We start from the raw sequence: 25,232 nt of genomic DNA on the forward strand, positions 1-25,232 counted from the left end.
GGAGGAAAAAGGATGAAGTGCACTACGGAGCCTTTCATGTTAAGACATCAGTCACATGGCGGTGTCACGTGTTTTTTTTACAGGAAGCTGCGATTGTGTTTACCTCTGTGTCATCCAAACACTGCGACACCGAGCATCCTTTATCTATGGTGGAGCTCCACACGATTTCGCAATGTGAATTCAGTCACTGCTCGATATTTGTGCCGATAATGTCCTCCCGTATGACCGTCTGAGCATCACCATGGCATCTTCAAGTTACCCTTGCATCCACGACAGCGCCACAGGTTCGTCATCACACCATTCATATCTCTCTGCGTGCTTTCATAGCGACGGTGATGTGTACAGGTTTCTTTCTGTGCTCCGTGGTGGTTGAAATACATTCATTACTGCTAATTTCACGTGCTGATGAATGGTGGGTCCATTCATTACTGCGAGGTGACGTCGATGATGCTATGATGTGATTTAACAACAAATGAAATGTTTAATATCAGCGTGTGCAGGTACCGCATTAGAGCAATATCCTCAAGCTATCCGTATTCATACAATGAATAATTTACATTCTCAGCACAGGTGTATCAAAGCTTAAAGGGGCACTCCACTGATTTATATATTAGGTTTAGTGCGTGATGATAAATGGGCCTACTATTAATTATGTGTAAACAGTTTAATAATGTCCTTATGTTTCCAAAGTATATAAAAAAAATATTTTATCTCAGCTCAAAGGTCAAAATAAAACTGTTTCTTCTGTATTTATGTTTTTGTTTTGTTCCAGAGGTAAGAAATCCTCATTCAAAACCAAAACTCACTCAGTAGCATATTGTACGGTTCACTCCATATGTCCAGATAAGGACATTAATTTAAAGATGATAAGATAATGATCTAACATAGCTGTTTATTCAATATTTCTGTTCTGTTTAATGAACATCATTTCCCATGAGCCTTAGACCACCGCAGGTAAAACATAATGGCTAGTTAAAAGAGACCAGTCCATAGGAGAGTTTAGGGGCTGCAGCTAGTTCAGACATGTTCATAACAGCAGGACAGGAAGCTGAGATTACAGCTAGAAAGCTGGGAAAATGATCCTTAGTTTTAGTGTTTTAGTGGATATTATGTTTATGGACAAAATTGCAGCATAGGTGAATGTTCATGGGAGTTGTATTTTTTTTTAACAGTGACGTTATTCCAAAAAGGACATAGGCATGGTGGCAGTTTATTCAGGCTTTGGGTTTACTTTGAGACCATCAACAGGAGCAGGTAGAGGAGTCAGAGAAACAATAGCTAATAAATACCAGGTGTGCCAGCTGATTGTTCATTTGCATCAATTAGGCTGATGACGTTTTAGGCCTAACCTAACAACACAAATTAACATCCATTGTTGAATGTATTGGGTTTTATCTACCTGCTCCTAATGGTGGTTTTAAGGTAAAACTGAAAACTTGAATCACAAAGGTCTCAATTTAGCAAGTGCTGTAGTGGAAGGCAATTGTCTCAGACTATGGATAGTAAACCTCAGGAACAAACTGCAGGAAGACCGATGATAGAAATGTTTAATGACAGATTGCACTGAGTTACAGAAGCTGGAGGAACAGAGGCTAGCTCAGACGTGACATCAGGACTTTAGCTCTTTATTGGGCTTCAAACCTAACATTTTTAACAGAAAGTCTGTAATACAAACTAAGGGTGTGGGGTTTGGGAGTGGAATTTTTGGAGGAAGGGGCTGATCTGATGAAAAACATCATCTAGTTGCATTATGGTAAATGTAGGATCCAGTGATTTTTGAGCTTGAGTCATACTAGAGCTTAAAAGTCAGGATATCTTGGCGTCTGCTGCCTTGATTTTAAAAATTCTTTCTTCAATCTGTCTCTTATGAGTCTCTCAAGTTTATGAAAGTCCAATACTAAATCACTGTGGTGCCCCTTTAACACTGTATTAATGCTGATCATGTTTAAGGTTCATCTCCTATATAAATTCAAAGGTTTTCTTTGTGTTTCCCAGAGAAGGACAAGCTTCTCTCCTCTGTGGCCAGCTATGGATCCCGGGACCTTGTCGGGAGTGGGGGCCCCCGTCCCACTGATCTGGTGGGCTCTGAGCACGGCCAACAGCAGGACGAAGAAGAGGAGGAGGCCCTGAGGAGGAAACTCAAGTACTTCTTCATGAGCCCTTGTGACAAGTATCACGCCAAGGGGCGCAAGCCTTTCAAGCTGGGTCTGCAGCTGCTCAAAATCATCATTGTTACAGTGCAGGTGGGTACAGCATTATGCTCTGATTTCAAATGAACATGATGGATGCTGCTATATGAGAATAATAGTCTAATTCTATACCAATGATGTGCTTTATCCTCACTGTGTCATTACTACTCTGCATTGACCTGATTGTTGAAGCTCATTTGTTTTCTCCCTGCCTCTCCCTCTTAGTTGGTGCTGTTTGGACTGAGCAACCAGATGGTCGTGACATTTAAAGAGGAAAACACAGCAGCGTTCAAACACCTTTTCCTGAAGGGTTATCAGGACAATATTCCTCAGGCCGTCCACACACAGAAGGAGCTTTACAACCACATCAACTTCGCCATAGAGCAGGTAGCCTATTGATAACCACAGGGAGCTGTTATTTACTCAGGTTTGAGATCTCACGTCTCTTAGGTTTCTGCTTCCAACATAATACAATAGAGGCCAGTGAACAATGGGTTTACGGTGCTTTGAAACACCGAAACACTCCCGCAGCCCACCACACACACACACACACACACACACACACACACACACACACACACACACTGAATAGTCCTCTGACATCACACCACCTCACACAAACATAATTTCATTCACTTCCATTGTATTGGGATGTAGCCAGAAATATCTCAAAACCTGGGGGCAAATAAAATCACTACTACAGTTAAGTGAGACAATATGTTGTTTAGGAATTTGTGGGATCCAACCGCTTAAAGAGTTTCAGTAACATTTGGTTGCCATGGGAATTTCAGTATAACTTGGTTTTCCACTTTCCACTAATTCCCAGTTTCACTTCTCTTCAGTACATGGCTCTGCCTCAGATCTCACTGGGACAGTATGCATACGTGTTGGGCGTCGGTGTGAACGGCAGCGCTCTCTCCCTTTGCCAGAGGTACTACAGGAAAGGCACCATCGACCCCATCAACGACACGTTTGACATTGATCCTCATGTTGACACCGGTACAATGACCTTTATCTTTATCTTTCCTCCTTATGCTACATTGGCACTCATAAAATGTGTTCCTGGGTATTCAACATTAAAACCGGCAGCCTTGTTTTTTATGCAGTGCCAGTATTTTCTTGACCCTTAAAAGGAATGACTGTGTCAGTGAGTCATGGTGTTGCAGCCCTACAACTGTGCCCTACTTTTAAAGGCTTGAAATAGTTTCTAGTTTCACCAAAAACAGAAAACAGTAGCTTTTTCTCTCTCCATAATCATCAGCAGCAACACACTATGTCTCTACCTTGGGAAAGAAGTTATTTGCATACAGCTGCTTATTTGGCAGGGATGGCTATTGGCAATATTTGATAAATCCTGTGGCAAAAACTTAAATGAGTCAAATGAAAATGGCTGTTAAGCCATAAAATGATGATTCTGCATTTAAATGCTTTGAGGAAGTGTAGAATTGCGGCCTTTGCATCACATGATATGGAAAAAGAGAATCATATGGTTTTAACACTTCCCTATGATTTATTTTTTGGTTCCCATGATTCCTCTGTTTGTTTTTTGTCAGATTGCATCGGACTGAATCCACCGACTCTCGAGTCTGCTTCAGGAAACAGTGACTACAAGAATTTCACTCTCAAGTTTTACAAGTTAGATGTTTACACGTTTACTTTTCAATTTTACCATTCTTTTTTCTTTACAGTTTTCACCATGCACATTGAATTCTCTGTGTGTCTCTCTGTCTTATATTTGTCTCCAGGCTGGTCAATGTAACAGTTGATTTCCAGCTGAAGGCTATCAACATTCAGACCGTTATAAACAATGAAATCCCTGACTGCTACACCTTTGCTATCACGGTGAACTGTCTCTTCTGTTATTTCTATTTAAATGAACACTTTTACTGTAAGGATCCAATCTGTTTGACTTGTAATAGGAAGGGGAGGAGATGTATTTCTATGACACACCCCATTTAATCACAACTATGAATTTGCAATTTTCCAAAGTTGGACTTTGTATCTTCAAATGAGCAAAGATAAGATGTGCTGATGGAGTTGTGTAAAGTTACTACACCCAGACGTTGTGTATTTACTCTTGTTTGCTGTCAGATTGTCATGGATAACAAGGCGCACAGTGGCAAAATTAAGATCACTCTACAGAACCAGGCCTCCATAAAGGAGTGTAAAGACCCCAACGTGTCTGGACATGGTGAGTAACTGGTGGTGGATAAATGGACATATGATTTATGAAGATATTCATTCATCTGTCTGTTGATATTGAGTGTATTATCTGTAATTTTCTCAGTTTCCTTTGATGTCTCTCATTTCTCTCTTCTCCTGTCAGCCGAGAGCTACGCTCGGGAGTTCTTTGATGTGGTGGTGGCAGTCGTTTGTCTGCTGTCCCTGCTGCTGTGTGGGCGCTCCATCCTCAGAGGTATCCTGCTGCAACACGTAAGAAGCTAGATAAAGAATTTATATATTTAGTTTATGACAATTGTATTTCTCAAAACTTAAATATGTTTTTAGTGAATTTGCTTAAGTTGGTGACAGAATAATTATAATTTCCATTTTACTGTCACCGTGCAGAGTATTTTGTTTAAAATGCACAGAAATTAAAGGTGCTCCATGAACAAAAAACAAAAGTTTCTGTTTATCTTCAGTGTTACTCACCAAAATGCGTTGTGTGTATCCTTCAGGTCTAACAAAAGTGTTGCATGCATTTCCTTCCTCATAAAACATTTGCAAATTTTTAAACTTGCATTACTTAAATGCATGTTTACTTGCTAGCAGTCCTCTTCACTACCTTTGCTTGCAGATTGCTGCGTTCTTGGTGCATTACCTTGGTGCTTTAGATCAGTGTAATAGTGTGAATCCATAGTGGTGAAATAATGTGCTGGTGCATGTCCATCCTTGTGCCCAGAAACAAAGCAAGGCTAGCTGTTTCCCTCTGTTTCCAGTCTTTATGCTAAGCTAAGCTAATAGCTGTAGCGCCATATTTACCTTACAGAGAGTGGTATCATTCTTCTCATCTCTCAGCAAGAAAGCGAATAGGCCTATCGTCCAAAATGTCGAACTTTTCCTTTAAAACTGCTCTGAATTCCACTGACCTTATGTGGTAGTTAAGATTCTTATATTGTTGCCTTTGGTTTGGGAGTAAGGCTTCAGGTATTTAAATTACTTCCATGTGTGTTTGTTTTTCTTTAGCAGAATTTCTCTTATATGGAGGTTTTTTTTAATCCAATAAATGTTCATCTAAATTTTAAATAAAAGACATGTAAAACTGTCATAGGAAACCTCATCTTATTGATGATCTCTCATCTCCCTACCCAGGAGTATGTGCAGTTTTTCAAAAACAGACTTGGCCGCAGTGTCAGCTGGGGAGACAGAATGGAGTTCATTAATGGCTGGTATATTCTGCTCATTGTCAGTGACATGTTCACCATCATCGGCAGCTTCATCAAAATTGGGATAGAATCCAAGGTAATATGACACCCTGCTGTCTGCTCTTTAGAAATTGTCACAGAGGAATTATCATGTCCAGCTGAACTGATACGTTTTTCAGCTTTGTAGTACAATTCACAGTTTTCTGGTAAATAATGATGTCACTGTTCTGATGCAGAATTTGTCATCATATGACGTGTGCGGGATCCTGCTGGGAACCTCCACTCTGCTGGTGTGGGTGGGAGTCATCCGCTACCTTAGCTTCTTTCAGAAATACAACGTAAGTGAAAGACACATGCACTTACAATAATAAAGACCATGCTAGTACTGTTTTTTTAACCTTACAAGTCTGCTTTGCTGTCCTTACTCTGAAGGAAAATTATAGTGTGGTTGTTCCCTTCATCCCTCTATCCCACAGATCCTGATTGTGACACTAAGAGCTGCTTTTCCTAATGTCATCCGCTTCTGCTGCTGTGCGGCAGCCATTTATTTGGGATATTGCTTCTGTGGATGGATTGTGCTGGGGCCCTATCATGCCAAGGTACTGTACACACACACTCTGCAGTGTCTCTGACCAGAAATGAACAGGCATGAGTCATTCAGGCCAGAAATACATGTCAGAGCAACCTAATTATCATAAAATGCCCTCTAGCATATCATTTTTATTGCCATGTATAATTAATGACTGAAGAAAATGAACATTTATTAAACATGAATCACGACAACCTTCTGTTGGTATATTGTGTCTGCTCATCTCCTACTTTTAGACTTGCAATATTATGTATGTGTAATCAACCAACCTAACAAATGACAACTAATAAAACCTCACAAAATTTCATTAAAAAGTTTCATTAAAAAATCTTAATTAAACAAATACACACCACTACAGAAAATATTTGAAAAAGTCCCATTTCATAAATCACCATTTTAAAAGTGGCAGTTAAAAGCTAATTAAAGTAGTGATCCATCAATCTAGTATTGCGCTTCCATAAAGTTGGGTGACTCACAAGAGACTGAATAAAAACAGAGAAGTCAAAATTGAAGCCTGAGATATTCTGACTTTAGTGCCTAGAATGGATCAATCTCAAAAATAGCTCAATCCTACATTTCCCATGATGCAACTCAATAGTGTCTTTCATTAGACCCTCCCTGCCTTCTAGATCCCCACTTGTCTCAAACCTCAAATCTTCAGTTTGTAATGTAGGCTTTCTGTTAAAAATTTAAACCTTAAAGGTGCAGTGTGTAGGATTTAGTGACATCTAGCGGTGAGGTTGCCGATCGCAACCAACTGAATACCCCTCCCCTCATCATCCCCTTCCAAGTGTGTAGGAGGACCTACAGTGGCAACAAAACTTGCAAAAAACCCAGAAGGCCCTCTCTAGAGCCAGTGTTTGGTTTGCCCATTCTGGGCTACTGTAGAAACATGGCGGTGCAACATGGTGGCCTCCATGGAAGAGGACCCACTCCCTATGTAGATATAAAGGGCTCATTCTAAGGTAATGGAAAAAACAATGATTCTTATTTTCAGGTGATTATACACTAATGAAAACATACTTATGAATATTATATTCCATTTCTGCCAATAGATCCTCCTAAATCTTACACACTGGTCCTTTAAGCTCAAGTCAAAATAACCCTGATGACGTCATGGTGCCGCCATCAGGGTTCAGAGAGAAGTGCTCCCTCCAGGTGTAGTGAATGTGTTCATTACACAGCTGTTTTTACTCTTTATGATGAGTTAACTGAACCTCATGTGTACAATTGATGGATTGCCCCTTTTAAAGAACTAGTTTTACATTTTGGGAAACTGCTTATTCTTAGCTTAGCTTAGAATAAATGTATTAGCTTAGTTTAGCATAAAGACTGGAAGCAAAGAACCTGGCTCTTTCCAAATGTAGTAAAATCCACCTACCAATGCCTCTAAAGCTCACTAACACATTATATCTTGTTTGTTTAATTTGTACAAAAACTGAAGTGTTACTGAAGTTTGATGTTGGGTTATGTGCAGGACTATTTTGGGCGCAGTTTCTGGAGTCTCAAGCAAATGTTGTTACTTTTGGACCAGTGATACGCAGATCACAGTTATATCCGCGGGCACCGCAGTTAATCTGCGGATTGGGCAGGCCGAGTCATAAAAATTAACATTCTGTTTAATAGTGGCTGGGTTGCAGGGGGGTGAAATAATACATCATTAATGAGGAAAATATTAATTACATTCTCTAAAATATGAACATATTTTAAGCTTAATTTTTCGCATGAATTAGCAGACTAGACTCTCAATGCGCCAATTGCTTTGGTTTAGTTTAGTTTAGTTTTGCATTTGTTTTAAGTAGCAATGGAAACAAAAAAGAAAATTAAAAAAAATTAAAATATTATTAATGTATGTTGTATTATTATTCCTTTCTTTGTCTTCACCCCATATATACAGTTTCGTTCCCTGTCCACGGTGTCCGAGTGCCTGTTTTCTCTGATCAATGGAGACGACATGTTTGTAACATTTGCTGAGATGGAGCATAGCGGCGCACTCGTGTGGATCTTCAGCCAGGTCTACCTTTACACCTTCATCTCCCTCTTCATCTACATGGTGCTGTCCCTCTTCATCGCACTCATCACCGGAGCCTACGACACCATTATGGTACAGTCAGTCATTTGGTTTCATTTAGTTATCACTCTTGTTTACCTGCATTAAAAAAAAAAAAAAGAAGAAGAAGAAACTTTGCTATGTTCTGAACATTAGAAATAAATGCTGTGGGAAAGGGGAAATAGAGATAGCTTTGGATGAAGCAATTGAAAGTTTAAAGAGTAACGCAACACCAGGCTTCAAAGCTGTGTTTTGCTGCCCTTTCTGGTGGAGTTTAAAGCCTGTTGCATCAGTAACCATGCCCAACAGTGATGTCACAGGGTCCTGGAGTACACCTGTACATCACTGCGGCAACATGAGAAGTTGGCTAAAACAGCTAAAACAAGATGTTCAGGGGTTGTTAAGTCACTCTTTAAAGTGAGCCTAAAGATAATGATGGGAAATTTAAAAAGCAGCCAAGTGCCTTTAACAGTCCTTTTAAGAATATCAAAGCATAATTTAATTAAAAAATGAAGTCAAGTCAAATTACAATACATTAAATTTAGAAAAGGAGTGCTGTAATGAAGGCAGATGCATGTAAGTTCTTTTTTGTAATATTTTAGCACATCAAATAACGATTTTCTATAATTCAAATGACCCAAAGGCCTGGACATGGATGTTTGATGTGTACAACACATTTGATCAAATTCTTTTCTGTTCAAATTAAACAAAATATAGAACCATGGTTGTAAATCAGTGGTGACATCAGTATGTAGAGAGTATACAGCTTTACATTGTCTTCTTACAGGCTCAAACACAGGAGCAGGTCCGCGCCACAGACCTGAGCACGTTCATCGCAGAATGCAAGGACACGCCCAGCTCGGGCAAATTCCGTGGTCCTGAAGGGTCGTCATGCTCCTTCCTTTGCTGCTGTGACTGGTGAGGAGGAGGAGGAGGAGGAGGAGGAGGAGGAGGAGGAGGAGGAGGAGGAAATGGATGCACAGAGGGAATAAGCTGTGTGTGTGTGTGTGTGTGTGTGCGCGTGTGTGTGCACCATATTTCCACTTCAGTGACTGTAATTGCACTCTCTTTTCCAGATACCCAGCACAGCAGGGACGATGATGCCTTGAGAGTGAACTGACTGACCTTGGACCACTTTGTCCTCTGTTACCCATTTTTGAATTTTGCATTTCAATCTGTGCTGGAACAGTAGAACGCACTGCACATTCACTACACCAATTACCTGCTTTCGGCTTTTGTACTGTATGAATAATTTATTGTCTTCTTCTGAAATGTGTGTTTATGAGGTTTTTGATGACTGGACGCATAATACCGGTAAACACATTCATTGCTGTAGACTGGACACAGGGTCCACCAACTGTTAAGTATAATGAATGCAAATGTTCACTTGAATGCTTCACTGTGTTACAGGTTTTTATCATCATTTTACTGTCCATATGGCTACCTAGGTGACAGGAGTTTTGTGCCTCTTCATTATGTAAATATATGTATGTCCACTGAATCTTCATAGCAGAGGTAAAACAGGCACAAGAGTCAGCCAGGCAAGCTGAAAAAAGAACGACCATTAACTGCCGTATGTATGCATTAGCTCCTTCAACATTCTCAGTCAAGGCGGCTCCACCATTCCCCTTTCGCTCCTCGTCTCTTTGTTCACGTCCTCCTTTGGCTGGAAGGAGATGACGGCTGCAAGAGGAAGGATGAGCCCTGCAGCCAACCAGTTAGTCATCAATATGTATGAACTGTTTCTGCTGTAAGGAGCCAGGTGACTGTGCACGCTAATGCACTGCGAGACAGAGTCTTTTTTTTTAATGTTTGGTTTGAAGTGCTCCGTGCAAGGCAGCAAATATTCCTGCTGACAAACAAGTGATGTTCAAAGGAGGGTGTGTCAAAATAGACAGTTTTATCTAGACTATGAAGCCAGAGTTGTGTGTTTATTTTATATGAAGTGTCAGACTCTGTCAGTATACTGACATTGAAGCCATGTGTGAAAAGGTAATAGCTCATTTATTTTATCTGTGAATGAGCTCCGACATCTCTACAAACCAGCAGTTCTTCGTTTACCATTTTAAAGGCAATGACTGGTTAGAATATCACACATATTAGAGAAACTTGAGAAATGGTAATGTCATTCTGCATGAAGGCGCATGAAGGGCACTGTTCAATGGACAAAATTTGTCTCAGGATTGATGGTAACAAAGGGATTTTAGAGGCTGGACAGATATTTGCCACTTTCACTTTTTTAAAATTTTTTATTGCTCACTGACATGTTTATTTTAATGCATTAATATTGTTTTAAATCAAAACTGTGGGAAGATATGTTTTCTCTTCATGAATGTTTACTTACACTTATTTGCACTTAATCAAGAATGATTTACAGTGTCACTTGATTTAAATGTCTCTCATGGGAACCATATAGCACAATAGAACAAAGCACTGTTTACAATGCATCTGTTACTGTTCTCCTGACACTCATGGGAAGATTATTTATTGCCACTTGGATTTAATTTTAACAGTGTTATTGTTCACTACGGTTGTTTACTTATATTTTGTATGCTGTTTTAATTATTTGACCTCTTTTTGAGTAGAAGCAAGGGAGAGCTAAAAGGGAGTTTGTCAGTTACTGTATAGAAGGAAGTTGTACAGGTTTTTACGCTGATTTGTATTGAATCTTTTCTGTGAAGCTGCTGCCTTGTACACGTCAGCAAAATAAATTGGATTGATGACAAAGCGTTTGTGTGTGTGTGTGTGTGTGTGTGTGTGTGTGTGTGTGTGTCTTATCCTACAGCGGATATATTGTGTGTCCATTTTCAAGTCGGCTGCTCATATTCTTGAAGAAAGTTCAATTATCTACTGTTTTAAGTATTAGTATCAGGTTTATAAAATCTGGTTCCACTGATTCATTTATGATATTGTGAAAAAATAATTTTATCAATACCTCTGTTGACACCAAAATACTCAGAAAAACCTCACCTTTTATCCAGTGTTGCAGACCTATGGTGTAAGTAGAAGAGTTTTTGGGGCACATTTTTTAACAGAGTATAGATTAGCATTTGGCATTACAGAGTGACAAGACAGTCCACAGCCACGTTAGCAGCTCTGTGAGGCTGCTATGAGTTAAATATGTCAGCATGCTATAATGCTCACAATGCTAGCATGCTGATGTTTAGCAGAGTAATGTTTATTATCGTGTTCACCATCTTATTTAGTGTGTTAGCATGCTAACATTTGCTGATTAGCACAAGACACAGCAGCTGCAGCTAATGGGAATGTCATTAGTTTTGCAGATATCTGGTCACAAATCAAAGTACTGGAAAAATTCAGTTGTAGACCTGATGATGTCATCCGATGAAAAGTTATAGGACCACAGTTTTAATTCATTCTGACAGGGGCAGGAATGTCTGTACCAAATTTCATGTCAGACATTTTGACATGTCACAGTAGGGGAAAAATCCATTTAGCTGCTTCAGTTTCAGGGCCCTGGTACTGTTTAAGCTGACTCACTGTCACACTGTCATGGCTTACTGGGACACTTGAATATAACAGAGCCATCGCTAATGTTATTAGTAACACCTGTGCTTTTCCTACTATGACAAGTCAAAATGTCTGCTGTAAGGTCTATACATCACTCAAAACCACAAGTAGAGGAGAAAAAACTAGAGGAAGAGTCAGATTATTATCAAAGTCAGTTAGATTCTTCCTCTTGGAACCATGAATATCTATACAAAATGTGCCAATTTATCTAGTAGATGCTGATATATTTCACAGGATGACTAAAAACTTTGACCTGCTTAGATGCGAGAGAAAAAGTTGGGGGATCACCAAAGTCATTAGGATTCATCTTCTTGTGAATATCTGTGCCAAATATTATAGCAATCCATTCAATAGCTGTCAAGACATTTAACTAAACACCAAAAATATCAACTGCATGGTGGTGCTAGATTAAATAAAAATGCCTATAATTCAATAAAAAATGAACTAAAAATAAAACTCTTAATATCAAATTGAATGGTGAAATAACATTTCATAATAACAAGTTGAGTTTTTGTGATTTCTTAGGCAATTTCACAATTTATTGGTTCATTTATATATTTTATTCATATGTTTATTCATTTTGTAATGTCTTATTTATTTTCATAATATTGAACACTCCATATCTTCGTGGTGCCAGAAGGTCCAGAAAACTTGTGGCATGTGGGAGTTACTGAGTGCATATTTACTGTACATTTATCATCAACTGAAATTTGGTAAATATACTGCATTTGTGTAACACTTTTCTCCCAAAGTGCTTTACATTTTCCCTCTCACTCACTCATACATTCACACACCAACCTAACCTGACCTAACCATTGGGAATAGTTTGGGGTTCATTATTTTGCCCAAGGCCATTTGGACATGTGGACAAGAGGAGCAGGTGATCGAGCTGCTAACCTTAATATAAGTGGATGGCCTTCTGAGCCACAGCTGCCCAATTTAAAGGAACTGCCCAAGGTGTGCTAGGACAAGCTGGTATAGAAAATGGATAAATGTAAATACAAAGCTTGAACTGCACGAAGCCAGTGTGTTTTGGTAGTCTGACACCACTAGAGGGAGAGAGCAGGCTCTGTCTGCAGCCACAATCATAGGAAATCAATACAATCCAGAAGCAATAAAGAAAGGACAGGAAACTAAACCAGAAGAGAAGGCATTAATGAAAGGGAGGGATTTATTGCCTTCATAAAAGATAAATTATGCTGAGAGTATAAGTAAAATACTTAACCTTCAAGTCTACCATTATCACAAACTACCCTACGCATCTCAACACAAGGTAAGTGGACGTAGAGTCAGGCTGAGCCAGCCAAAAAAAGTGCATGTTTCTGCAGATGCAAATCGCAAATGGATGAAAATGAGAGAGCATGTGGAACAGACAAAGATCAAAGCAGATATGTGCACACTCATTCCTCTTAGTGCAGTGGAGTGGTATAGCTGTCCAATGCCCTTAGTAACTGCATGCATTATTTACTCAAGGATGCTACCAAGGCTGAGACGAAGCACTTAGAATCAGACTGACAGGAACTGGCCAGCCGGCTCTGGACATCATCAGGTTTCAGGGTAAAGTTGATTAAACAGTCCCATAGAGAAAACATACTGCAGGGCAGGGCCTTGCAGCTGGTCTCTTTCCTACGTGGTTAACTTCATTCACATGGCAGATAGATCAGAGATACATCCTTCTTCCAGCAATCTGAATTTCCAACCACTGAAAGAGGATATGAGGTCTGCATTTGCATCAAGATCATCATCATATTCCGGGCATGTGTAGAATAGATAATATGCATATTGTTTCTGGCCCACACACCGCAGAAGAGCATATAAGTGTGATATATGATGACGTTCCATTAGCGAGGCGCACTCAGGTTCTTATATGTTGCATGTGCATCCTTCTTCACATGTTGCCCGTCAGTGTGTGGAAGCATCCAGCCTGTTAATGATTTGCTGTGTTGGCACGTTGTGCTCTTCGGGGAGTCCACGTTGTGCACAGAGAGCCGCAGCTGCTGCACCGGCTTGTGCTAACCTGTATCTGCCTGGTATTCCTTCACGCATACCCCATTTGTAACATAATGATACTTGGGTTATTAGTGTGAAGTGTTACGTGTGCTAATAGCTAAGATACATTTTGAGGCCACTTATGTTAAAAGAGGTTTGATTTGTGAATATCTCTACAAAAAGATGGCGGCTATGTCTGATGTGATGGGTGTGTCTCCCTGCCTCCTCACTCAGTGCCAGCTGCTTTCTTGTGTGGCTTGGCTGACTAGCAGTAGATTCAGACCTCTGTACAATCTGTGTGTCTGACTGCAAACGCTGCTGCAATACATGAAACACAATGGGAGCATGGCTGTATCTGCTGATAATTAAATAGCTAACTTGTGTGTTGTGTAAGAGTTTGTCAAAGGTAGCAGACCCCTGACTAGAGGCCAGGTTTTGGGGCTTGACTGAGCGCCAGAACCTTTTGTGCCGCTCTGCCCCAGCTGGACTGTGGGCCGGGGGGAAAAAACAATGAGATAAATAACACGGGAACTGTGCAGCGGGGTACACAGCCCTACCCCTTCCTGTCTCCGCTGCCGCACACCACTGCCTGTGTGAAAAAAAACACCTTCCTCTCTTTGTTGCGCCTGGTGGCCCATGCCAATACGTCCATCAGCATCAAGCCAGCAGGCATCGAACCCCCCGGAGTCCCCACCCTCTTTCTGGTCTCCTTCCATGTCCTTCATTTACTTGCACACACACCTGCACGCATACTGTATGATCACATGTTCACACAATGAAGTCCACACATAAAGCTACAGTATGTGGATGCCATTTTCAAGTCCATACAGTTTGACTATTGAAAAGGTCATTTGTCCAGGCAATTAATCCTGCAGATAATCGGAGGGTATGACTTGACCTTCAATTATGAGTCAACAGCAAAACAAGCAGATAATGCGGAGCAATATAAAGGAGAAACTTACTAATTGATGGGAGGCGCAGCCCTCCAAGCTGATGGGCAGAGTCAGGGAGGAAACAAACAAAACTTCTTATGGAAATCTGACAGAAGAAATAAGAGAGAAAGCAAGAAATTACATGTTTTTATGCAATCAGGTGCATGTGTAGTGTTTGTCTGTAGAGCTCAGACGGGTATTGCAGAGCCAAATCTCCCCTCTCCAGCACTTGGAAAGAGAAGAGTGCACCACGGGCTCGACATAAAAAGAAGCCCATCCAGAACAGAGCAGTACACAAAAGCCTGGCTCATGTAGACAGAGCAGGCGGCTGCTGGGAGCTGAGCAGCAGCGCAGCAGACAGACAGTCAGACAGGCGGCATGCCCACCCAGACTGTCTCTGATGAAAAGCCCCGTTCTAGTGATGGGGTATGGCACACAGAAACAAAAGCTTGTAAGCCATGAAACAACGCCCTTCGGTGTCTAATTGTGACTGAGAGAAAAAACACATCTTAACCAAAAGGCTTGTATACTGTATCTGCTGCTCCTTGCTCTTTTTTTTGCTCTCTTTCTTGCTATAGTGAGCTAACCCTTTTCAATGAATTTCTTGCAATTTCAGCTGTGTAAACTCTCAGGCAGGTGCACATGTTAAGCTGAATTTACTTTAAACAGCCTTCAAGGTTTGTTGTTCGCAGGAAATTTGACTCTCAAGACAAAGAAACAGTTGTATGTACATATTAGTAGCAGGATCACTCCCTTATTTGGAAATGAATAAGGCCAGAATGGAAGCAAGCAAATCAAAATCATTTTTAATTACAATTTCACTATCAACAGGTCTGAAATGTGTAAACAGATTACAAGTTCTTGATGCTACTGCATAGTAACATTGAGAGGGGACAATGCAGGCAACTTGATGCATGTGGGGCAGCAGCACCGTTAAAGGATATGTGTGTGTGTGTGTGTGTGTGTGTGTGTGTGTGTGTGTGTGTGTGCAGTCGGGCATGGAGAAAGGAAGAAAAGGGTTTGAAGAGGAGAGAAAAAGGGGTGTAGGGGCCTAGAGGGAGGGCAACAGACAACCGGGAGGAACTCGGGCAAGAGAGTAGGGTGACTTGCAAGAGGTGACATCATCTCTAATTTGAATAATCCCCCAGCCTGGGAGGTGATTGGCTGTGCTCAGAGAAAGCAGAGTCCCCCTGCTATTCGCTATTCATCCCTTTCAATTTCAGCATGGCGTGCTGTCGTGGTAAATGCTGCCTTCAAGGACTAGTAGTAAGCTCCTATTTCTGAGGTTGGAAGTTGTTGAAAAACCTCCTGACATGGTTTACTGATTCTGGAATGAAACAAATTTACAGTTATGGGAAAGTGATGCGAGGACATGGTTGGAGTTAACAGACATGATAAGCCTTTCCACCCTCCATTTATTGACCTTTAGTGCTGAGCGGTAAATAGATGGGGGAAGGACACAACCTGATTTAACATTATGCAAATTATGGCAGTGTATGCCCATTTGATTGGACTAACAACATTTCTTTTGTTGTCATTCACTCTGTTGGAATTTATTTTGATTTACTTTTCAATCTTGTCCGACCCACGACTGACTAGGAAGGGCAGATCACGACTCCACACATGACATGTCTATTTTGACTGTCAAACAGGTGGAACTGATAATAACTGCTACATGACATTTAGGTGTCCTAGTACATGTGAACCCTCCTGTCCTGTTCTGTGCGTTAGTGTAGTAAACAAATGGCATCTTAATTATATTTCGCCTTGAGCCCCAAACACTAGCTACGCCACTCCTGTCTAGGAATGCTACCTGGCCCCAGGTTTGTTTTTGTGTTACTTTACCAAGTATTTGTGGATATGCATCATTTCAACAAAATAGCAACTGAAATAATTAATTTTAGCTCTTAAAATTAGATCTTTACACAAGTATATATCAGCCAATCTACAAGAGAAGGCCCTCAGATAATGCAGCACCTGCCTTAATGTTCTTTAGTGGTGCGCAATCAAAAACAAATGTGTAATTAAAGGGGCACTCCACTGATTTTGTACATTAGGTCTGTTTACTCGTCATGTTTAGTAGGCTACTACTCAGCCTGTAAAAGCAGTTGTATAATGTCTTCTGTGTCTTTAGAGGCACTTTCTGAAGTTTTAGAAACCCTGACCCTGGCGATGTCTGATGCATACCAGCACTTCTAAAGCTCACTAATTAATATCTTGTATCTTGTTCATTTAATCTGTACAAAAACCGATGTAAAAACAACTATTTGCAGTTTTACAGGATTACATGCCGGACTATTTCTTGGCCGGGACCAGTTGCCAAGCAGCCAGCTTAGACTCCAGGAAGTTACTGATCCCAAATAGTGAGCTTCAGTGGTGCTGGTAGGTGGATTTTGTTAACACTACTTTTGGATAGAGCCAGGCTAATTGTTTCCCCTAGAGTTCATTTAAAGGTGACATATTATCCTCCTTTTCAACAAGTTAATATAGGTCTCTGAGATCCCCAAAACATGTCTTTGATGTTTTTGCTGAAAATACCACTGCATTCTAGCATGCCTCTATACCCCTCTGTTTCAGTCCTGTTCTGGATGGGCTGTTAGATGCAAATGAGCTGCTGCGCCCCACGCCCCACTCGGGAATTGGTTGTGGCTTTCAGGCTGTGATACAATGCAAGATTATACGACCGCAACAGGAGATACCGAGGGCTGTTGAGAGTATTCATATTCATACTGGAACTGCAATGGAGCTCCAGTAGCGTCAATAATAGTAGTATTACAGAAACACTAAGTGTATAGTGGATCAGAATGGATGTATTAGCCTCGGCTTAACTTTAAACACATTGCCACTGGCAGGCCACTTTGGCTTTATGGTGTGAGCAAGTTAGCTGCAGGGTGCTAATCAAAGTTACACAACGTTGCCATGCACATAAAGACAGTTGTGTTGGTTCTTGCAGCAACCAACAGAACTTTGATTCAGTTCAAAATTTGACTCAGTTGGTTTCAGTCGGCAGTGACCATCAGCCTGGAGGGGGAGGTCTGTGCTCAACAGATCCCTTTAGGACGTCATAAAATGAGCCAAATTTAAACGGTGTTTTTGCACACACATTTCTGAGAGATAGAGCACGAGAAAAAGAGAGAGAATGGTCTTTTCTCATAGTTTGGGGGTCTCTAGACACACAGGGGACACATATTTATGTTAAGAAGACATGAAAAAGTGCATTTTGCATAATATGTGACCTTTAAATCAAGATGGCTAATCACATTTTTGCAGGTTTATTTTTCTGTTCATTAATTGGTTAATTAACTAATAGTGTCAACTCTTCAAATGACACACAGTGAACCTGGGGCTTTTTGGTCTGATCAGATGCCCGGTTGGTAACTTCACCTTGTCTGTAGGGCCCTGCTTTTGTAGGCTACATGTTGGTAGGTTGACCATTAGAAAGGTGTAAAAAAATAACCTTTAACGTGTCTTCGCTGTTGGTTGAGTCCGTCAAAGTGCCAGACCTTTCATTATTCCGACACTTCCAACAGCACTTAAAGGCAGCGGCAGCCCTCTCCTCTCCTCCGCCTGTCCATCCATCCGTTCACCGGTCTACCAGCGTGTGTGTGTGTGTGTGTGTGTGTGTGTGTACATGTGTGTATGTGTGTATGTGTGTGTGTGTGTGTGTGGACTGAAGCGTCATTCTCCTCCTTTCTTCCTTTCAGTGAACGCGCATCACTTGTGAAAAACGGCGCTTGAGACCCAGAAGTTTCTTGTCTGTGGGCTCGGCTCGACTCACTCTCCGGTGATTTTCTTCCGTTGCTCCCCGGTTTCATTTCTATCCTCATCCTCACTTTCTTTTTTTCTTCTTATTCGAGGATTCAGACGGGGTGTGCTGGCTAGCACTGGGCGTAGCTGGAGAGGATTTTTCCGCACTGACTGGTAAGTGCGAGATTGTTTTAGCATTAGCTCGCAAGCTAACGTCAGTTTGTAACTAGCTTTCATGTTTGGCTAATTAACGTTCATCAGAACCGACTCTTGAAAATGAACGTTATGTCTGTTGTCAGTTACAGACTGACGCTAGCTTAGTTGTACTTACCGGGTTATTACATGTGATACTACATTATTAACACCAAACAGTGCATCGGAATTATGTTGTGTGAATGAATATTTTTGTTAAATATGCAGTTGAAAATGTCCAAACGGTTTTGTCTTTATGTCGATGAGCCGCTGTGTTTAAGATTCACTTTGACTGCTGTGGAAAAGGGGCTGATGGGGCGGTGGCAGGCTGCATGGCAGCTGGGAGTGCGCTTCAGACCTGTTAGGCTAACCTAAAACAGATATATACTTTTAATGTCTGCTCTTTTTTCATTTACAGAATTGTGTCCCTCACTCTCTTGTCGTTTTGTCGGTCTTTTCCCTCGCTAAACTTTTTTTTTTTTCCCCCCTCGTCTCCCCTCCTTGTCCATCCTCCACCGCGGATGCCCATTGTTCTGTGATGGGCTTGAAGTGGTGTGAGTGCTGAGAAATGTTTCACTAGCCCTCGGGGTGGAGGGGTTGGGAGGGGTGGAGGGGGGGTTGAATTTAGCAGTAATAATTTTGCAGATGCCTATTCAGTTTTAATTTCAGCTAAAACAGAAGAACATAGGGGCTTTTGTGGCGCGTTAAAAGCAATCATCCCCACAGACCCTGGAGGGAGAGTGTAAAGCTGAAATGTCTCTGAGTGGGTCTGTGCACAGACTCAAACTGGCATGTAATCAGAGGTGATTAATGTCACCCCCCAAAAAGTGATCAGCTATTGTGATGTGAGAGTTAAGGCTGCAGGGGCCCATCGCTGCTCCCTCGCTGACTCTTTTCTGTGAGTGAGTGCAACAAGACAGATTACACTCCCCTCTGTAGAACAATGGGGGAAGAGAAAATGCTGCCAGCTCTCAAAGCCTGGCCAAGAGCATTTAATAAACTACAAACATGCACGCATTGAAAATCTTTATCCTCAGCCCACAACTTTATTCTCATCTCCCGAGGTGGTGCAGACAGAGACATAAATTGTCTCGAGCTTTGTGGCCACAGCGGGCACGGTCAGGTCAATAATGTGTGGTGATCGACCATGAGGTATTGATGTCATCCTGAGTAAATGGCATCCCAGGGCGACTAATATGAGAACTTTTAAGGCTCGGCCACGCAGGCTTTGGAGACACTCCAGGACTCTTAAGTCAGAGGTGGGCTAAGCCATCAGCTAGTCCGCTCCCCCACCCTCCCCCCCTCTGGTGCACGGATGAGAGAATGGCTGACTCACAGTGTTGGTGGATAAGGCAGGGAAATGGAGGACAGACAGGCAGGCAGGCACATAGACCACAGCCTAATGCAATCATGTGAAATTAAATTTAGCTGACATTAAAACCCACACTCTGTTTTTATTAAGTTATTTCAGATGGTTTTAAAAAGATTATTAGTTGGACTGGAGGATGGGGATTACTGCCAGAGTTATTCCGTGTGTGGAGAGGATTTGTCAGAAACTGTACTTGAATAAATAAAGACGATTTATGTCATTGTAAAAAAAAATAATATAAGAAGCTTCTTTCTGTTATAGAGTGGACTCTAGTTGTGTCTTTTGTTCATTGTTGTCGGTGTGTTTTTCTCACTCTGTTAGCAGATGCGCTCTATTGGTAGAGCTAGAATCCAGGGTGTGATTGTCTACAGCTACTCATGGCAAGAAGAATGAGAGCGCGTTGCCTGTGTTTGATTACAATCCTCCATATGCAGACATGGAAATGTGTACAATTAAAAGTATAGTAGGGCAGCAACTAATGCATATTTTCATTCTTGATTAATGTGCTGATTATTTTCTTGTTTAGTCTATTAAATGTCAAAAAGCAGGGTTAAAAGCTCGTCACATTTAAGAAACTAGAACCAACTAATTTTGCTTGAAAAATGCCTGAAACGATGAGTTGATTATCAAAATTGTTGCACCTCTAAAATATAGTACCAGCGCTGAAATGGTGTTTAAATTAATTGATGAGTGGCTTGATAAACTGTTTTTCTGTCCTAATTCTAACAATGATTAATCAATCAAATTGTAATTAATGGTATTAATAGTAATAATACCTTACAGGTTCACAAATGCAGAGTTGCTTGTTTTTCTTTCATTATCATTTAAAATTGATACTCTGTTTTAAGACATCAGTTTGGTAACATTTTATGTTATTAATGATTTATTTATTCAGTTAATTGATAATGATGACAATTATTAGTTACAGTTACACAAGAGAATCATATAATAATTCAGACACATTTTAAATGCATCATCACTCTTCTGTTGAGATTATCCTATGAAAACCGAGTTGACAAAAATGAATATTTTCACATGGAATGACTTTCATGAGCTCGTATTTTAGGGCAATTTAAATTTTAATGACCTATTTTGCTCCCAGCTGGCCTCTCGACCCATGCCACGGTCCTGAGAGGGGAGACGATTGTTGCATTAATAGCCCTGTGTGTCAGCCTGCCCTTAGCCTCAGGACTGGTGTTGGGTGGCTGTGTGACTCAGAATTAACCCCCACAGCTCTGAACTTCTCGATTGTGACAAGGGCAAGCCTGTGCCTCTGGTCATCAGGCTTTTTTCAGCCTGAACCTGTGACCCTTGCACTTCTTAGCGTCATTAAAAATTACCATCATCATCTGTAGCCCTGTTTTTAGCCCAGCACAATAGTTTCTTGTTTTGAGATTATCAAATCACCAACAGAAACTGTATGTTTGGCTGAATTTCCTTCTCTGTTTTCTGAATGATCGGGGCTTGAGGAAACCGCCGCAGGCACTACAGTAAATTTGTGCTGTGCAGATAAAGCACAGATAAACTTTTCTGTCGCCTGTGCCCCAGTCAAGATAGCAGCCTTGGTTGTGGTGTCACAGTTGTCAGGGCATGCATTTGGCAACTGGCGGCGCAGTTTTGAGGCAGTATTTGCCAGCAGCTGCAGTAATTTGCTGTGTTTGGACGCTCTGAATTCCTCTGGTGGGAGGATGGATAATGGACGCGGTTCACAGCCCTGTTGCTAGGCCTCAAGACCAAAATTTTTTTTATGGCACAGTGTGTTAACCATGTCTGGTTGTTTGGTGCAATGACGCCATGGAAAAAGTGAAAATATGGCCAAAATTGGTTCCAGGGATGGAAGCAGAGTAAAGGTTTGCTCTGCCACCTGTGGCTCACAGATATCGGTGTCAATGGGTCAGCCTTTACATTGGCATCGCTATACATTTGCTGCTCTGGCCCAGTGGCTGATGTGGTCGAGATTACATCAGAGGCTACCCTGCCTGCCCTCACCATAGCCATGTGTGGAATGATAGGCATGTATGACAGACACTGGTGCTGACAGAATGATAGATTCTCTTTACCATAGGCAGCTATAGGGGCCAATTTATTCCTCTGTCATATCCATTCCTCCTCATGACATTCAGATCTGGTAATAGCATGTCTCAGTGTATTTGTTTGTTGCCGTAAGTATACAGTCAGTCACGCGACGTGCTAACTGTGTGTCTTGATGGTTGTTGTGGACATGGCACAAGAGGAGTTTCTGGCAGTTTGTAGGCAGATGTTGTGGTGTTTTGATGCCAGATGTGTGGTTTAGTTCTTAGAAAGCTGCAGTTAGTAGGTGCTGGGCTGGTCAACCATCCAAACTGTCTGCCTTCCTGTGAGGGATCAGATTCCATCTGGAACGTGCCATGTTCCACTTCAAACAGGAGGACATAATCCTCTTATGGACACAGTCGTTCCACTTGTACTTTGCGTGCGCGTGTCCGTGTAAAATCTCGAGAGAGAGCGCCGAAGCCTCTCGGGTGTGTTCCTGCTATCCCGTCCAGATGCCTTGGTCCTACCCTCTTCCTCTGTCTCTATATCTGCTCTATTTGGTATCATTGATCCAAACCACCAGCTGGTCCTGGGCCGGCCTGATCTCATTTACCCCCAGAGAGGAGCTTGTTTGCGGGCAGACGGCCCATTATGGAGATGATCCAGCAGCTCTTCAAGTTACAAATTAGCATTAGTTTGTCTGTTGTCTCTATGTTGGGTCCTCTGTCTCCTCGGTCCTTCTTTCTCTTTGCCTCCATCCTTTTTTACTCCCTCCTCCCACCTTTTTTTATACTTCTGTCCTAAAACCTTGTCAGTGCTATCTCTCTTATCTCCCAGGGGAAAGGGTTAACAGCATCAGAGGAACGGCTGTCTCACTAATGCACTTCCTCTTTCTGTCTCTGTCTCTTTCTCTGTTACTGCCCATCTGTGGAGCTGGTAGCCCAGCTCCCCACTTTCTCCTGTGTGATCAATATCCACACAGTCGAGCTGTGCGCCGCCCCGCTGGTCGTCCCTGCAGGCAGCGGAGCTCAGCCAGGCTGTAGCAGGGCCCACGCCGTTGGGGCCTTGTTTGTAGTCGGGCTCATCTCTACCCTTATTGTTTCGGGGCTGATGGACCCTCTAGCCCTGCCTCCCAACAGTATTGTCTAGTTTCTGGGACATACTGAGGCCTCTGTTACCGCTGCGTATCCCGCCCTTGTTCTTTCTTGTCTTTCTTGAGCTTCTCTCTGTCCCTCCCTCTCTATCTCTCTCTCTCTCTGTCCCTATAACTGTCTGTGCACTGTTTGAGGACAGTCGAGGCCGACTGTACAAGATTAGCATCTCTCTTTGTCCAGGGTTAACAAGCTCTGTCATGTGTTAATCTGCCCGTCCCCAGGGGGCCAAGTCTCTCCGAGCCTGGGCGCACCATGGGAAGGACAGGGTTCGAGTGTTTGTGTGTGCGTGTGTGTGTGTGTGGTGTTTGTCGGAAGGAGGAGGGGTGGTGTGAACGCACAAAATGTACAGCGCTAAACCACGGCGGGTATAGGCATTCCATACCGTTTGTGGCAGTCACTCTCGCTGTTTTGCTGATTTGTTTTACTAATGAGTTTGTTGAAACTTCCTTAACGAACACTTTTATATAATCTCGTAATCACTCACACAACGAATGTCCCCCTCGTTTCTGTTACGGCATTTGAGGACATTGTAAAATCTTAGTGTGAAGCTCCAAAGAGTTAGGATTAGTGCCAGCCTTCCTGATCACATGTTTCTGTGATCCAGGTGTCTGTCACACAATCTGCTGCTCTCTCTCTCTCTCTCTCTCTCTCTCTCTCTCTCTCTCACACACACACACACACACGCCGGCATCCAAGTAAACAAGGAGACAGAAAAAGACTTGTTCCTTCCTCTCAGCGGGGCCTTTGTTCTGGTTCAGTTTTGTCTAATTGAGCATCCCAGCATTAAACCACTGGACTAGTAGGAAATCAATTGGTGGGAATGACTGTACTGGACACCGTTAAGGAGTTCACCTGACAATCAGCAGGGTGTGCATGTTTGTTGTGGCCCTGCTGTCAGCGAGAGGTAGGTCTGGATTACTTACGGTATGTTTCCATCCACCTGTTGTTGTTTATTTCGAATTTGCACGTAAGATCGGAAATGTTAGAAAAAACGCTAAAATATCACATTCGTCCGAGATGGAAACCTGCCAGATTTTTTAGACGTTCACTCACAACTTTTCAGATGGAAACTTACCTTCTGTCACTCTTGGCTGTGTCCTCGCTCTCTCTCTCTCTCTCTCCCCGCTCTCTCAGCCCTCCCACTGGCTGTGGGGAATGCCATGGGGAGCAGCAGGCTTTGTTTGGAGTTTATTTGTGTGCAGGACAGAGGCGGTTTCCTGACCTCAGGTCGAGGGTGTTTGGGGAATGTGTGAGCTGTGATTAGCATCAAATTGCGTCAGCTCCAGTATCCCCCCAACTGGGTGTTATGTGCCTTCAAACCCCCCACCGTCCAACTCCCACACAAAAACCCATCATACTGCTCTCCCTCCACCCCTACGCACATCCTCATCAGGAATGTTTTTGATAATGATCAGCGTCTCGTTTCATGGATGGCTCTCTCAGAGACTTCAGGTTGCAGCAATGGCGGATGAAAGCGGTACTAGCTTGTGACCCTGCCACTGCTTTTACATAACTCCCTTATAATGATGACAGAGTCCTAATGAGAAAACCTACTGCACAGATGGGATTGGATTTATTTGACATTTTACAATTTCATACAAATGGCCTCATCAGCTGTGAAAATGTCTTCTTTCTGCAGCTTCTACCTGTTTGTACATTTTATGTTTATCACTAACGGTAACTGTTGCAGCTGTTAGTGTGTCGCTGGGGTTCTGCCAAGATTTGGCTGAGAGCAAGTGAAACATCCTGCTGGTTGTAGCACATCTTTACTTTCGATCCACTTCTCCGAGAGGTAAAGACGGATCTCTCTCCTTTCTAGTCCCTTGTATTCGGTTGTACTTGGTTAATTATTCATTATTTTTGTCTATTAAATGTTTGAAAATTGTGAAAAATGTCTATCTCCCTTTTCCCTGAGCTCAAGATGCCATGTTCATCTGTTGTCTTTTTTTCAAATATCTTTTTTTGTTTTGTTCGATCAGCAGTTCAAAACCCAGAAATTTACCATGAAAAAAAGTAGCAACTACTGACATTTAAGGCACCAGAACTAGATTTTTGAAAACCCCATGGGGTTTAAGTATCAGTAAATGAGGTGGAGAGTTGACTGAGACTACT

The 25,232-nt window shown here is 41.9% G+C and overlaps 2 protein-coding genes across 7 annotated transcripts in view; both read left to right on the plus strand.

The window, feature by feature from the left end:
* Nucleotides 1-57: 57 nt before the first annotated feature.
* mcoln1b (mucolipin TRP cation channel 1b) lies at nucleotides 58-10,921 on the plus strand. 3 transcript variants are annotated; one of them, XM_044331907.1, is made up of 14 exons: nucleotides 59-284; nucleotides 1,996-2,243; nucleotides 2,415-2,576; nucleotides 3,032-3,188; nucleotides 3,743-3,824; nucleotides 3,935-4,031; nucleotides 4,281-4,380; nucleotides 4,516-4,622; nucleotides 5,502-5,651; nucleotides 5,791-5,892; nucleotides 6,031-6,153; nucleotides 8,041-8,247; nucleotides 8,981-9,111; nucleotides 9,270-10,921. In XM_044331907.1, coding segments are annotated over exons 1-14 (1,710 nt in total). In that variant the 5' UTR covers nucleotides 59-241; the 3' UTR covers nucleotides 9,271-10,921. The 3 variants fall into 3 exon arrangements, with proteins under 3 accessions (XP_044187841.1, XP_044187842.1, XP_044187844.1); XM_044331909.1 differs by lacking the exon at nucleotides 59-284 and adding an exon at nucleotides 358-500; XM_044331906.1 differs by lacking the exon at nucleotides 9,270-10,921 and having other exon boundaries at nucleotides 58-284; nucleotides 8,981-9,115.
* Nucleotides 10,922-18,268: 7,347 nt separating this feature from the next.
* Nucleotides 18,269-25,232, plus strand: part of wu:fb95e10 (cell surface glycoprotein 1) — a 32,632-nt gene continuing 25,668 nt past the window's right edge. Inside the window, exon 1 of one of the 4 annotated variants that reach the window (XM_044330571.1) lies at nucleotides 18,269-18,566. The gene's annotated coding sequence lies outside the window, so the exon portion shown is untranslated. Of the gene's footprint in view, nucleotides 18,567-23,810; nucleotides 24,025-25,232 lie in introns of those variants that run through there. The other 3 variants (XM_044330573.1, XM_044330575.1, XM_044330572.1) reach the window with 3 other exon arrangements.

This window comes from Thunnus albacares, chromosome 17 (genome assembly GCF_914725855.1).
Source record: "Thunnus albacares chromosome 17, fThuAlb1.1, whole genome shotgun sequence".
Lineage (NCBI taxonomy): Eukaryota > Metazoa > Chordata > Actinopteri > Scombriformes > Scombridae > Thunnus > Thunnus albacares.